Genomic DNA, 13,350 nt, shown 5'->3' on the forward strand with positions numbered 1-13,350 from the left:
AAAACTATCATGAATCTTGATGTTGTGAATGATTATTCAGAAAGAACAGTGAAATTAGTTCAACAACTTGTTAACAAAGTACATTCAGAAGAGAAAGGACAAGATACGTTTCTTTAGTCATGTGTACAAGCGAAATGGTAGAAAAAAAGTTGAATCATGCTAAAGCTGCACTCAATAGTATTATTTAATATCTGCTTTTTGATCCAATTTATTTTTGAAACACTTGTAAATTTTTGGATTTTGTATTGGTTAAGTTTTTTTTATCGTATTTAAACAAATATTTATTGTTTTTAAACAAATACTTTATGTTTTGATGATTTTCAATGTTTTATCATTTTTCTTAAAGTTACTTAAAGAAATATTTATCAAAAGATAAACTTAAGTTGTAGTACTCATTACCATGTTTTTGGATTTTCTAAATTGGCTGGGATTTAAGGGTCCCACAAGCGGGGTAAGGTTTTCCTAAAAACGAGGCAAAAATTGACCGTTTTTATTCATTCCTTGAAAACGAGTGCATCTATTTCAGAAATTTTGTTCCATTAGAAATTTTGGTTGGTAATAATAATAAGAAAGTAAATGCTTAGAACCTGATTCAAATAATTCGTTCCAAGAACAACAAGTATAAATTTCTAAACGTTGATGTTGTACTGCAAATGTTTTTGGTTACCACTGCTACAAACAGTTCAGGAAAGCAGACATTTAACACACTAAAGCGGATCAAGAGCTTTCCACGTTTAACAATTGGACAGGAGAATATTAAGGCTTTCAATCCTTCACATCGTGAATCAAAAGTGAAATGCTAAAAAAACATGGACTGTGAAAATCTAATTTCTCGTTTTCGGTGAAATCAAATGTCGTCAAAAAGTGTTTTTAAGCTAAACATTATTTTTGATTTTTCGTACTTTACAATTGTGCCAGTGGTATTCCAACTATTAAATTGAGTTAAATAAATATGCATTAATATATAAATGTCTCTTCCATCCTAATTTAGAACTGCTCGAGGCCAATTTTTTTGAAATGCCAGAGGGTTAGCTGGAGCTATTTTATTTTTATTTTTTATTTTTATTTAACTTTTATTTCGCTGATTAAACAATATTACAATTTTTCATATAAAGTAAATAACATCGTAAACATAAAAAACCTTTATAAAAAACGTTTTTAATCTTTTTAATTTATAATATATATATATATAATGTTATAATCAGTCAGGGACTCAAAGAAGGTAAGGATGATGCGTTTATCATCACAACCTTTTTATAGAGCCCCTTTAGTCACTATTGAAATAAAAATAAAAAAAAACACTTTAATTTTTAAAGAAAAAATAAAAAATTTAATAAAATTAAAACACATAAGAAGAAAAAAATAAAAAATAAATAAAAAGAAAAAACACAAAAAAATCTGAAAACAAATACTGTAAACTATAATATATATGTCAGGAATTAAGGAGATGCATTTTAGTTTGTTGTTTTAACGATGAAATGCTTTTTAGGTCTTTAATATTTTTATTTTGGAAACGATTCCATATTGATGGACCTCGGTTTGTAAATAGAAAACTTGACTGCTGTGATTTAATTTTTCCTAGTTGATAGTCGTTCCTGGTATTTGAACGCAGATTATATTTTTCAGAAAATGATATAAGAAAATGATATAAGAAAGCTAAAGATTGTATATATAAAGACTCTGCATATTAGTATATTATTAGCATAAAAAATGTAGTACACATTTATTTTTATTTTTCTTCACATTCTCTAGATCTTTTGAAAAATTTTTAAAGATTTGATACCGATTTATAATTTATGATATGCATTGCACGTTAAAAGTCTTGTTAAATGGTCGTTAAAAGTCACGTTAAATGATCGATTATCAGTTGCAGTTTGACAGTCAGTAATTGTATGAGTTTGCTGTTAATTACAGTAAATTTTAGCAGAAAAATTAATGGTATTTTATATTGAACGTTTTAAACCCCCCGGTGTCGTCGGCCTTGAAACGCCTAAAAGAATGCTACTAAAAATAATACACTTTTTTTCAGTTTCTGTTGGCATTTATGAACACACTTTTTGATGGCCTTCTATGAACACAGCCCATGATATTTTTTCCACACATAGCTTTAATAGCTTGTGTCCATCTTCACAATTTTGGCCAAATCTTTTTGAACTTTAAGTTTATGGAATTCTCAGCATCTTCAAGTTTAATCTTTCCATATTTGCACTTTGCCTGAGTTGCCCAAGAAAAAAAGAATTAAATTAATGAAGAAGCTTTTTATTAAAACTTTTAGAAATAATTGCTGAAGTTACTTTACTAGTTTCTAAATGTCCCTTTGAATAAGAAAATTTTTAATGATTCAAATTGACTTAAGGGACTTAAAGTCTTCACCAATGTGGGTACCATGTTTTCAAACAAAAATAAACAATATATAAAAAATCATAACTAGTATTTGAACCAACCTATTACCTAACTCCTTTTATTACCATCTGGACAATACAAAACAAAAAATTGTTGGAAAATTACCTCGAGTAATCTTTTCTAAATGGAAATCTTCTTTCTACTAGATAAATTTTTAGGAGTTTCTACTTCTTCTGTAAAGAGACTAGAATCATTGGCTGCTTCGTTGCTAATACAACCTTTAAAATCAAGAGCATTAAAAATGACCGAAAATGCTATAGCAGGTAACATTTTTTAATTTAATAATTTTTTGATACGAATATAACTTTCATTTGTTACAAAACTTGCTTAACCATTAAACTCTTTTAGACTTTGTAGAACTTTTAAAAAACATTCTTGCAAGTTGTCAAACTCACTAATATATCTTGAATGTAATAATTGGTCAAACTCACTAATATATCTTGAATGCTTTTCCTATAAGTAGAGTCATGTCTCAACATTTGTTGATTTTGTAGTTCAGTGAGCGAGTTCGCAGCAAAATATATTTTAATTCTTTACGCAAAAAACTTAAAAAAACAAATCAATTGCTAATCAGACTAAATCAATATTTTCAAAAATTAAAGGTTTCAAATTTTCCAAAAAACATTGGAAATAGTATTGAGCGAATATTGATAACAGACTTGTCTACTTTTTTCAAAATCATTTTCCAACTTTTTCAAAAACAATTTATTGACATTGGGACCATCCATACAAGGGAAAGTACTGACTCTGGTTGCAGCTAAAACTTTTCTAACAACTCTTTAAAATGGCAAAGGTCTTCTTCAGTAAACCTCTCTACCAAAATGAATAGTAAATATCGTAGGCATCCAGCGCCGTACTATCGCAAGTGCAACAAGTGCAATCGCACTGGGCCCCCTATTAAATAAATTAGAAAAACTTCTCCAATACCATAAATTACTACGAATTAAAAGAAAAATTTTTTTTTTTTAGTTTCTGCACAGGGCCCCCAAAAGTTACAGCACGGCGCTGTAGGCATCATATTGTGTTTTTGTCTGTGATGAAGTTGTTTTCGCCGCAATCTAATAGGTAAACGTTCAAAATAATTTTCCAAATACAAAAGTCTATTCCAAACTAAATCTTAAATTTATCAGATTTTTGTCGATACTCTTTAGCTACATTAAAAACCGGAAACATACGCTTAAATTTAGAACTTTCATAATCAGCTGTAACAAATGCACAGCCTGAATCAATGCCTACATAAACAATTTCAGCCATAATTACTTGCTTTTTGGTGCCTAATATTAGGCTCTTTGTAGATAGCCTCGAACCAAAATCAATTGAACTTGTCACTAAATTGTGATATAACGGATTTTTTTATTTTTTGTTTGTTTGTTTTCAAATAAAAATTAAGCTGTGTTACACAAAATGTTAATATTTTGCAGAACATAATCTCAGAAGTCATTTTTAATAGATTTATATTTGAAACTTTCATACATACGTAGCTCTTTCATCTTTTATCCATGGTAGTTCATTTATCATCATCTTTTATCCATGGTAGTTCTTTTATCATCATCTTTTATCCATGGTAGTTCTTTTATCATCATCTTTTATCCATAGTAGTTCTTTTATCATCATCTTTTATCCATGGTAGTTCTTTTATCATCATCTTTTATCCATGGTAGTTCTTTTACCATCATCTTTTATTCATGGTAGTTCTTTTATCATCATCTTTTATCCATGGTAGTTCTTTTACCATCATCTTTTATCCATGGTAGTTCTTTTATCATCATTTTTTATCCATGGTAGTTCTTTTACCAGGAAGATTCAAACTTGATCATTCCAATACTGAAATATTTACTTCGATTATTTAAATTACTAAAAATTAAAAGAATCAAATAATAACTTGTAATGCTGTCTGAAATGTTGATATCAGTCTAAAAATCTTTATTCAATTCATTTGAAACTTTTTTTTTGAAAGACCTTTTCAAAGATAATTTAGTCTCTTAATTCATACCTTTTACTATAATTTTACTTTTCATATTTAATATAACAAAATGAACACAAGAATTTAATTTATAACATTTACATTAATAATGAAAAAATAATGTATTAGCTAATACTAAACCGAGTATAAAATTAGTAAATTTCATTAAGATAAAAACTTATAATTCAGATTTATTTTAAGCTTTATATTTCAATACCCTCCTAAATTATTAAATAACCTCCTAATTCAAATAAAACATATTTTTAAACATTAGGTTAGACTAAAAAAACAGACAATTACCTTTAAAAAAATAGGAAAACAATAATTGGTAATGGGAAAAAAAGGTAAGAACATTGTTTTTCCATTTCCCAATATAACAATTGGGTTGAGAAACTAAATAACAATAACTTTATGTAATAAATAAAAATATTAAGTCACAACCAAAACAAACACGCACATATACACTGTTAACGCGCGCATTCTGCTAATAAAATGAAAACACATTTCAAGAGAAAACTAATTTTAAAAAACTTCGTATCATCTTTGAAAAAAAGTGAAACAAAATTAAATAAATACAAGTTAAAATATACTTAATATAAATAAATAGAAAAACTAAATGACTAAAAATCAATTGACCTTCATTTATCTAAGTTGTTATGACATCACTACCATTCTTAAAATATTTTTCATTAACTCCAATAATAGTATTCCGAACCAAACAAAACATCCGTTTCCTTTAATATACACAGCAGATGAACTATAGAATTTATTCTCTTCTACTATTCTGTTGGATTGCACTAGTAATATCATTTGCATATCAGTTCCAGAATTTAGACCAATGGCTTTAACTTCTTTTTTAAAATTTATTGCTTCAAACTGAGATTTGTATGACTTTTTACGAGTTTTGTTTAAAGCTGACCGCGGATAAATGTTACTATAGTCGTCATAAGTATTTCTTTTACTTCGAGTTTTTGCATTAACTTTTGCTGCTTGAATCGAGTAAATTACATGAAGATACCAATTTCCCCCATTAGACACCTAAAACAGAGGTAATGTCTATATGATTAGTATAAGTTTAATACTACTTGTAGGTAGTGGGATGTGAATATTTTTCTTACCGTAAATAATGGCGAACTCTCGAAACTAAAACTATCATGTTTGGCAAAATTATCTTCAGATTTTGTCGCAACAAACTCTGCATTAAAGTTAACACCATTTAAACGAGGTTGTATATATTCAGGATTTAAACGATCCTTAAAGCAAAGTAAATAAAAATAAACTTAACTGCAAAAATTTAAGTCTTTTGCAACAAATATTTCATGAAAAACGCCTAATCCTAAAGATTTTTTGTGATTTGTGCCGCTACTAAATAACTTTTTAATAACATAAAATTATTATATAATACAATACCAATATTTTTAAACGAAAAGATAAGTTAGGAGACTCAGAGATGCATCCGTATTTTCCTTGTTTTGGATCAAATGTAGGCGCATATCCATCTAAACTATTGCATAAAAAAACTTTTTCAATTATGATCTCGTAGCCGTTACCAAATATTTGTATGGGATCAATCATAACGCGACCGTGTATTCTTTCTCCTAAAAAATATTTAATTTTACTTTTTTAAACAACGAATTTAAACAGCGAATGCAAATTAAAGCTAAAGATCAAACCTTTTTTGAACATTACATAAGAATCATTTAAAACCACACGAGGTTGGCGGAGCTCCTCACTATGAAATAAGGAAAACCTCGTTTTGACACGGAAGGCGGCTTCTGCAGGTAATTTTGTCTGCTGAATAGTAAGATTTAACTGAAAAGATATCGGCTTGTGCGGAGTACAATCTGGTGGTGACGTGTATTTAACACCCTAAAACATCATTAAAAATTTACCGCATTACGCTGTGGTTATTGAATTGGGATAAATGGCGAAACAAGATTTAGGCGTAAACATTATATAATGAAGATATATTTCTCTATTTATTATCTATTTTTATAAAACAGATCCAGGTCCATATAAAATAAATTAATAATTGTGATTTTACAGTGATTACGGCTATTCTTTTTTTGGTGTTTGAAAATAGGTAACTCTTAGACATTAAGCAAACTTGGAAATGTTTTTGCACACATTAAATGAGAAGGTTTCGCAAAAAATTGCAATAACTGGGAACAACAAAAACCTTTAAAATCTCTCAAACTCTAAATGTGAGAACAATAAGTTTTATTATTTTTTTATACAACTACCATTCTAAACTAAACTCGTCAACAGACTTCACGTTTTATATAATATTTTTGCGCTCAAAAGTAACGGCAATGTCAAGTCTCCGAACCCTCTAAAAAGAGTAGATTATAAGTAACGACAATACAAATTCTCCGAACCCCCATAAAATGAGTAGATTATAAGCTTTGCAAAGTATTAAATTTGGAACACTAAAATATTGTAAGATGAAATTTGAAATCTATCGATAAATATTAATTTAAAAAATTAATAGTATAACCTTCAGTAACTTTTGCTCTCATATTTAGAGGAGGAGGGGAACAAGTTTCAATGTTTTTATCGTTCTCAGGATACTATCATTGCGAAGTAATGTCGTTTGGTATAAGTATTTGTTCGAAGTTTGCTCTCGAAAAAAATTCGAATAAACATCAAACGCTACAATCTGTTTAAATCTTAGTCAAATCTTTTAAACTTCAATAATTTAATTATTATATTTCTTTGTGTATTATTTGTTACAACTTTCATGCGTTTCACAAAATTGAATTTCTAAAAAATATAAGAAAATTTTGGAAAGTGAACATTAAGAAAAGAAAATTGATTTTAGAAAAACTATGAAAAATTTGTACTTACGGTTAGTAAAAACATTTTATCTTTTTTTCATTTATAAAACATTTTTATTTGAAAAATTTATTCGAGGAATAAGAACAATTAAAACATCTTTAATTGAGCACGGAGTAACAAAAAAACAAAAAGTAAACATTAAACTTTTTCGTTTAATATATATTTTTTCATCAATACAAATCTCGCTATTTATTATAGAAAAGTCTAATATCTTGTTAATATTTCGGACTTGTTAATAAATAAAATGCGCGGATGCAACAAATGAAATGAAAGAAAAGCAAATATGTCGGCTAAATATAAAAGATGTTTTCTTCAGCTCGAAAATTGCTAAATTTCGTTAAGATAACGCCAACTTTTCATACTTTAAAGCCATGCGAAAATCTGAATGTACAATTTTTTTGTGGGTAGCTTTTACAGTAGCTTATATGTATTGGATAATTTCTGTAAATTTTTTGACAGAGAATAATACATTTTTTTCTAAAGATATTAGTAAAAATAAAGATAAAAAAATATCAACAAATATCACGTTCAGAACCACCCAACAACAAAATGAACTAAATTGGTACGAAGAAAATAAAACGCAAAAGCAGGAACCACCACAAAATAATGATGATCATTACCAACTTCCAGTACAAGAACTGCAGATGATACACGAAATAAATAGACATCGAGAAAAAGAAGAATTTCAAGAGATACATGAAATTAGAGAGTTTCAAGAAAAAGAAGAATTACAAAGGAACTACACAATCGAGAAACGCCTGGAACAAGAACTGCAAGAGATACGCAACGAAAAACGACAAGTAAAAGAAGAACTTGTTTCACGAGACTACGAAATCAGCAAACAAAAGTTATTTCAACAAAATGAACAACACAGAATGACAGTGACACCAAACATTAAATTAATAGATGGACAAGAAGAAAATTTAAAGTTACCAAAAAAAAATGAAGAAAACGCTACCGAGCAGCAAAAAAAAATACTACTACAAAATCAAATAGTATCAAACATAAAATTAACAAATAATGAGAGTTATACAATCCAAATAAAATATAATCAGCAAGAAAAGTATGAAAATAATGAAGACACAAATACATTAGCGGAAAAACTCATAGAAAAATGCAAAATTAGTAAAATCTTTATTTGGTCTATTGGCCGATCAGGTTCAACGATTATGGGAAGTTTGTTTAACATTCATCCAGATGTAGTATACTATTATGAACCTCTGCACGATTTATACAGGCAGCATAAATGGATTTATCAGAGATTGTACGGAACAGAAAACCGAACAGAGATTTTATATACTGCAATATCAAAAATTGACGATATTTTTAACCAACCACTTAAAACTAACAAATGCAATCATATTGTTATAAAAGAGTTACATCCAAAGTTACCCGGGGGATTGGTACGATTTTCTGCTAATTCGAGACATACTATAAAATTTATACATTTAATACGAGATCCAAGAGCGGCTTTAAATTCTATGCTCTATTTAAAATGGTTTCAAAAATCTGACTTAGCTGTAGTTGCTGAAAATCTCTGTCAAGCGACTTTAAAAGATTTTAAATATGGCAGCACGTATATGAGTAAAAACATATACCATATGATCAAATATGAAGAGCTTTGCACAAATCTTACACATTATGTTGAACGATTACTGAACTTCACTCAACTTAAACCAAGCACTAAATTAAATGAGTATGTCGCAAAAATACAGCAAAGAAACAACGGTAGTGTTAATGCTTACGATACTGAAAGAAACCTTAAAGTACAATTAATTAATTGGAGAAAAAATATAAATATAGATGTTGTTAACACTATTGAGAAGTATTGTTTTGATATGATGAATATCTTAGGTTATAAACATGTAAATGGAAATTTAAGCTTACTTAGAAATTTATCAATAGCTTTGCATTAAATTAAATTAATCAAAAAATGAAAGTTTTATAGAAAAATAAAAATATTATTAAAAATTCAACTTTTTTTTATCATAATATTTATTGAGCGTTAAAAGATTTTATTGAAGATTAACATGAGAATAAAATTTGGAAATATTTACAAATATAAAGTTTTACCATATTTATAATGGAAATTTTTACTTTATAAAAATATTTTCTTTTGAAAAGGATAAAAAATTTCCATTCACCAAGCACTTCTTACTCATTTTAGTAATTTCAGACAAAATTCTGCAATTTTTCATTACCATATCTATGCAAGCATATGTATTAATAATTATTAACAACTAATGTAGAGCCAATAAAGAAACATCAGTGAAATATCAAAAATAGTAGTACAAGTATCATCTTTAAGTAAATGCCTAAGTAATACATCATGCAAATACTAAATATGATGAAAATAATAATACCAATAATAATAAAAACAACAACAACAACAGCAATAATAATAATATTAATAAATGTAACAATATTATAACATTCAGGGGCGGATCTAGGGGGTATCCTGTGTTGCCCAGGATTCACCCATAATATTCTAAGAAGTTATAAAAAATTCCGTTTCATAATATAAAAAATACTAAACTTAAATTTATAGTATACTTATATGCATATATGAGTTCTTTAAAAAAATAAATAATGCCTTTATAGAAAAACATACACGGCTTTAACAATGTTTCAAAGACTACGCTCTCCTCCGTGATGTTTCAAAACGCCGCTATTAATCAGGATTCTTTTTTTAAAGTAAACGGAACCGAAAGAACCCTTTTAATCAATCGTTATTGCAATGTATTTATTTTGGTTGCCGTAATTAAGGCCAAAAAAATCCCTATTGTTTTAGGATTCATTTGACCCGAATTTCCGGTAGACAACAAAAAAAAATTGCAGGAACGTTTGATCAAAAGGGTTCTCTCGGTTCCGTTCATATATAAAAATGAATCCTTAATTATTCCAATAACGCCTTAATTATTCGTATAAACTTCATACGAATAATTAAAGCTTTAAAATAAAATAAGTATTTAATTGAAGTTTTATCAAAAATTAGTTTAAAGTAATTTTTAATACAAATTTTATTTTTGTTTGCAATTATAGATTTGTTGCTATCCAATGCCATTAAAGCCAAGCATTTGCCTAATATTACGACTTACAAAGTAAAGCTTCGTAATAATCTCAAAGATTTAAATTCAAAGTTCCCTGTTGTAAACAAAGATCTTCTTTCTTTAAGAAATTCTGAAATGGAAGCTTTTATTCCCATGCTAAAAGAAAATGAAGACTATATTGTTTTAAAGTATGAGTTTAAACGCGTTTTTTTATGTTTTATTTTGTTTATAAAACAATAATTCTTAACAAATAACCTATAACAATTGCAGAAACAATAAATTTGCTTTTTTTCTTTGTTTAATTGCATTATCTACAGTGTTAAATAAGCAAATTCGTTCTGTTTATCCTGAATTTGGACTTGAAAAATACAAAAAGTTATTTAATGTGAGTATATACCCACGTGGTGATCATAAAACAAATAAAGAAATTCTGAGTATTTTATGGTGTAACACTGATTGTCTTTCTATTTCCAAGGATAAAGATATGTGGTCACCAAATCATTTTATCCCTATTGTGAAAAGAGAAGTTTTAAGCTTAAAGAAATTTGTCAAAAGTGATTTGAAAAGAGGATCGTGTTCAGTTTTTCCAAGTGTTCTATCGCATTCTTCTGTTACCACTAAGGTTCTTAATTTATCTTGTCTACCTCTTAAAAATCTATTTTCAAATAAAAAATCATTAGTTCAATTTCACATAAAGTTTTGCATAGAAAATGAAACTAAAATTGTAGATGTAAGTATTGATATTACTCCTAATCCAATCTTACTTAATTGTAATCCTTGTGCATCAAATCAGTCTTCAAGCCTTCCTTTTTATGATGTTTCTACTTACTATGAGCGCGGTAGACATCTATCTGCTGGCAAAGATGATTCAATGTTATTAGATCTAGTTAATAAAATATTTATTCCTAACTTGTCTTTTGTTTTTCCTGTTTCTGGTAAAAAAAAAACGATCATTTTTACATAAATAGCTACTTGAATATTCCTGGTTAGCTTACTCACAGATTGAAGATGGAGCATACTGCCTTCCATGTACACTGTTGGGTAGCAGAATTCCAAACAATACCACAATAATCAACTTTATTCAAAAAGCTTTTAAAATATGGGGTAATGCAACTCGTGCTTATATGGATCACAATGATAATTGTCGACTTTATCAAATGTCAATGCATTGTCTGAACATGCTGCAATCTAGATCTAATTCAAAAAAAAATCTGATTGAAGTTGACATAGATAATCTAAGAAAAAAACTTATTATAAGTAATCAAAATAAATTCCAATTATAAAGACAATTATTTTTCTTGGCTGCAACGATATTGCTTTTCGAGGTCATCGTGACGACAGTAAGTATCATCCATAGATTGGAGAAACATGTAAAGACAATAATGGTATAGGTAACTTTGTAGAGCTTTTAAATTTTCGTATTGAAGCAGGTGATAAAGTTCTTGAGCACCATATTCGTTCTGCTCCTAAAAATGCAACTTATATATCTAAAACCGCACAAAACAAACTTATTGAATGTTGTGGAAAAACAATCGAAGAAGTTCTAATTAAGAAAATTAAAAAGTCAAGTTATTTTTCTATCTTGTGTGATGGAGCCTCTGATTGTTCTAATGTTGAACAGCTATCTCTAGTTATAAGATACATTGACTGTGATAATGTTATTTGTGAAGACTTTCTACGGTTTATTGAATGTAAATCTGGTACAACTGGTCTTAGTCTTGCGCAAAACATAATTTCTGCAATTGATGATCTTGGTCTTGATATCCAAAAATGTAGAGGTCAAGGATATGATGGTGCTGGGGCAATGTCTGATAAATTAAAAAGTATTTCATCTAGAATTAAACTTATCAATTCAAGGGCTATTTTTGTTCACTGTGCATGCCATGAACTTAATTTAGTTATTAGTAAATCATGCAATGTTCAGAGTGTTAGAAATGCTCTTGATCAAATCAAAGATATATCATATTTTTTTAAATTATCACCTAAACATGCTAGCTGTCTCAATAAATTCATTTTTCCTGGTCAAGCAAAATTAATTGATACATGTCGAACTAGATGGGTTCAGAAACTTAAAGGTCTGGATGTTTTTTTTAATAACTACATATCCGTTTTTCATTCAATGGAAGAAATGGCGTACAATGAAGGTAAGAGTTATAATATTGATACTTCTTCAAAAGCTTCATGTTTTCTAAATCTTATGACAAATTTTTCTTTTATTGTGAGCTTAGTTTTAACAAAACAAATAATGGACTATTTCTACGCCATCACTGTTGTTCTCCAAACTAAAGCATTTGATATATCACAACAGTGTAATGAAATAAATTGTTTGAAAACTCAAATTTTAGATTTAAAAAAAAATATTGATGTCTATCATAACGAATGGTACTTAATTGCTCTTGACCTAGCTAAGACTCTTGGTGTTTCAGAAGTTAAACCAAGGCTCTGTGGCAGACAAGTTTATAGAGATAATTATCCCTCTGACACAGTTTCAGATTATTTCAAATATTCCATCACATCTCCTCTTCTAGATCATTTAATTAATGAATTAGAAGATAGATTTGATGAAAGTGAGATGACTGTTTACAAAGGTTTATCTGGTATTCCTGCAACTGTTGTAAAAAAAAATAAAGAAAAATGTTTTTGGAAGTCAGATTTTATGGAATTTTTGCATTTTTATATATCAGATATGCCTCATCCTACATCAATTCATGCTGAATTAGATTTGTGGGAAACATTTTGGAACAATCAATCTGTGATCCCATCCACTATTACAGAGACTTTAAAGTCTATTGATATGAGGGGTTTCCCAAACATTAGGGAAGATTTTTTAATAATGGGAACAATTCCAATTATAACGTATAACAGAAATGCTCCTCTCGCATTCACATGTAGGTGAATGCGAGAGGAGCATTTCTGTTATACGCAGATTAAAAATTTATATGCGAAGCCGCATGACAGAGTCAAGATTTAATGCTTTAGCTCTGATGTCTATACATCAAGAAATAATTCCTGATGTAGAAAGACTTTTAAATATATTTTCTGTTTTAGGGAAACGACGCTTAGAGTTGGTTTTTACCTAACATTAGTTTATTAATT

At 28.3% G+C, this 13,350-nt stretch overlaps 2 protein-coding genes across 4 annotated transcripts in view; one reads left to right on the forward strand and one right to left on the reverse strand.

Moving 5' to 3' along the window:
• Positions 1-4,886: 4,886 nt before the first annotated feature.
• LOC100208519 (FRAS1-related extracellular matrix protein 2) overlaps positions 4,887-13,350 on the reverse strand; it is a 37,015-nt gene continuing 28,551 nt past the window's right edge. For 2 of the 3 annotated variants that reach the window (XM_065812470.1, XM_065812471.1), the window contains exons 19-22: positions 6,040-6,235; positions 5,777-5,964; positions 5,485-5,619; positions 4,887-5,404 (exon numbers count right to left, since the gene is read on the reverse strand). In XM_065812470.1, the coding sequence (XP_065668542.1) occupies positions 5,021-5,404; positions 5,485-5,619; positions 5,777-5,964; positions 6,040-6,235 (903 nt within the window). In that variant the 3' untranslated portion in view covers positions 4,887-5,020. Of the gene's footprint in view, positions 5,405-5,484; positions 5,620-5,776; positions 5,965-6,039; positions 6,236-6,863; positions 7,130-13,350 lie in introns of all 3 variants that reach the window. The other variant, XR_010642264.1, reaches the window with a different exon arrangement.
• Positions 7,488-9,136, forward strand: LOC124807917 (uncharacterized). The gene has a single exon (XM_065812472.1). The coding sequence runs from the start codon at positions 7,576-7,578 to the stop codon at positions 9,118-9,120; it is 1,545 nt and encodes a 514-aa protein (XP_065668544.1). The 5' UTR covers positions 7,488-7,575; the 3' UTR covers positions 9,121-9,136.

This window comes from Hydra vulgaris, chromosome 12 (assembly GCF_038396675.1).
Source record: "Hydra vulgaris chromosome 12, alternate assembly HydraT2T_AEP".
NCBI lineage: Eukaryota > Metazoa > Cnidaria > Hydrozoa > Anthoathecata > Hydridae > Hydra > Hydra vulgaris.

Coding starts and splice junctions, on each gene's coding strand:
- LOC124807917 (XM_065812472.1), top strand. CDS start 7,576: ATGCGAAAATCTGAATGTACAATTTTTTTGTGGGTAGCTTTTACAGTA.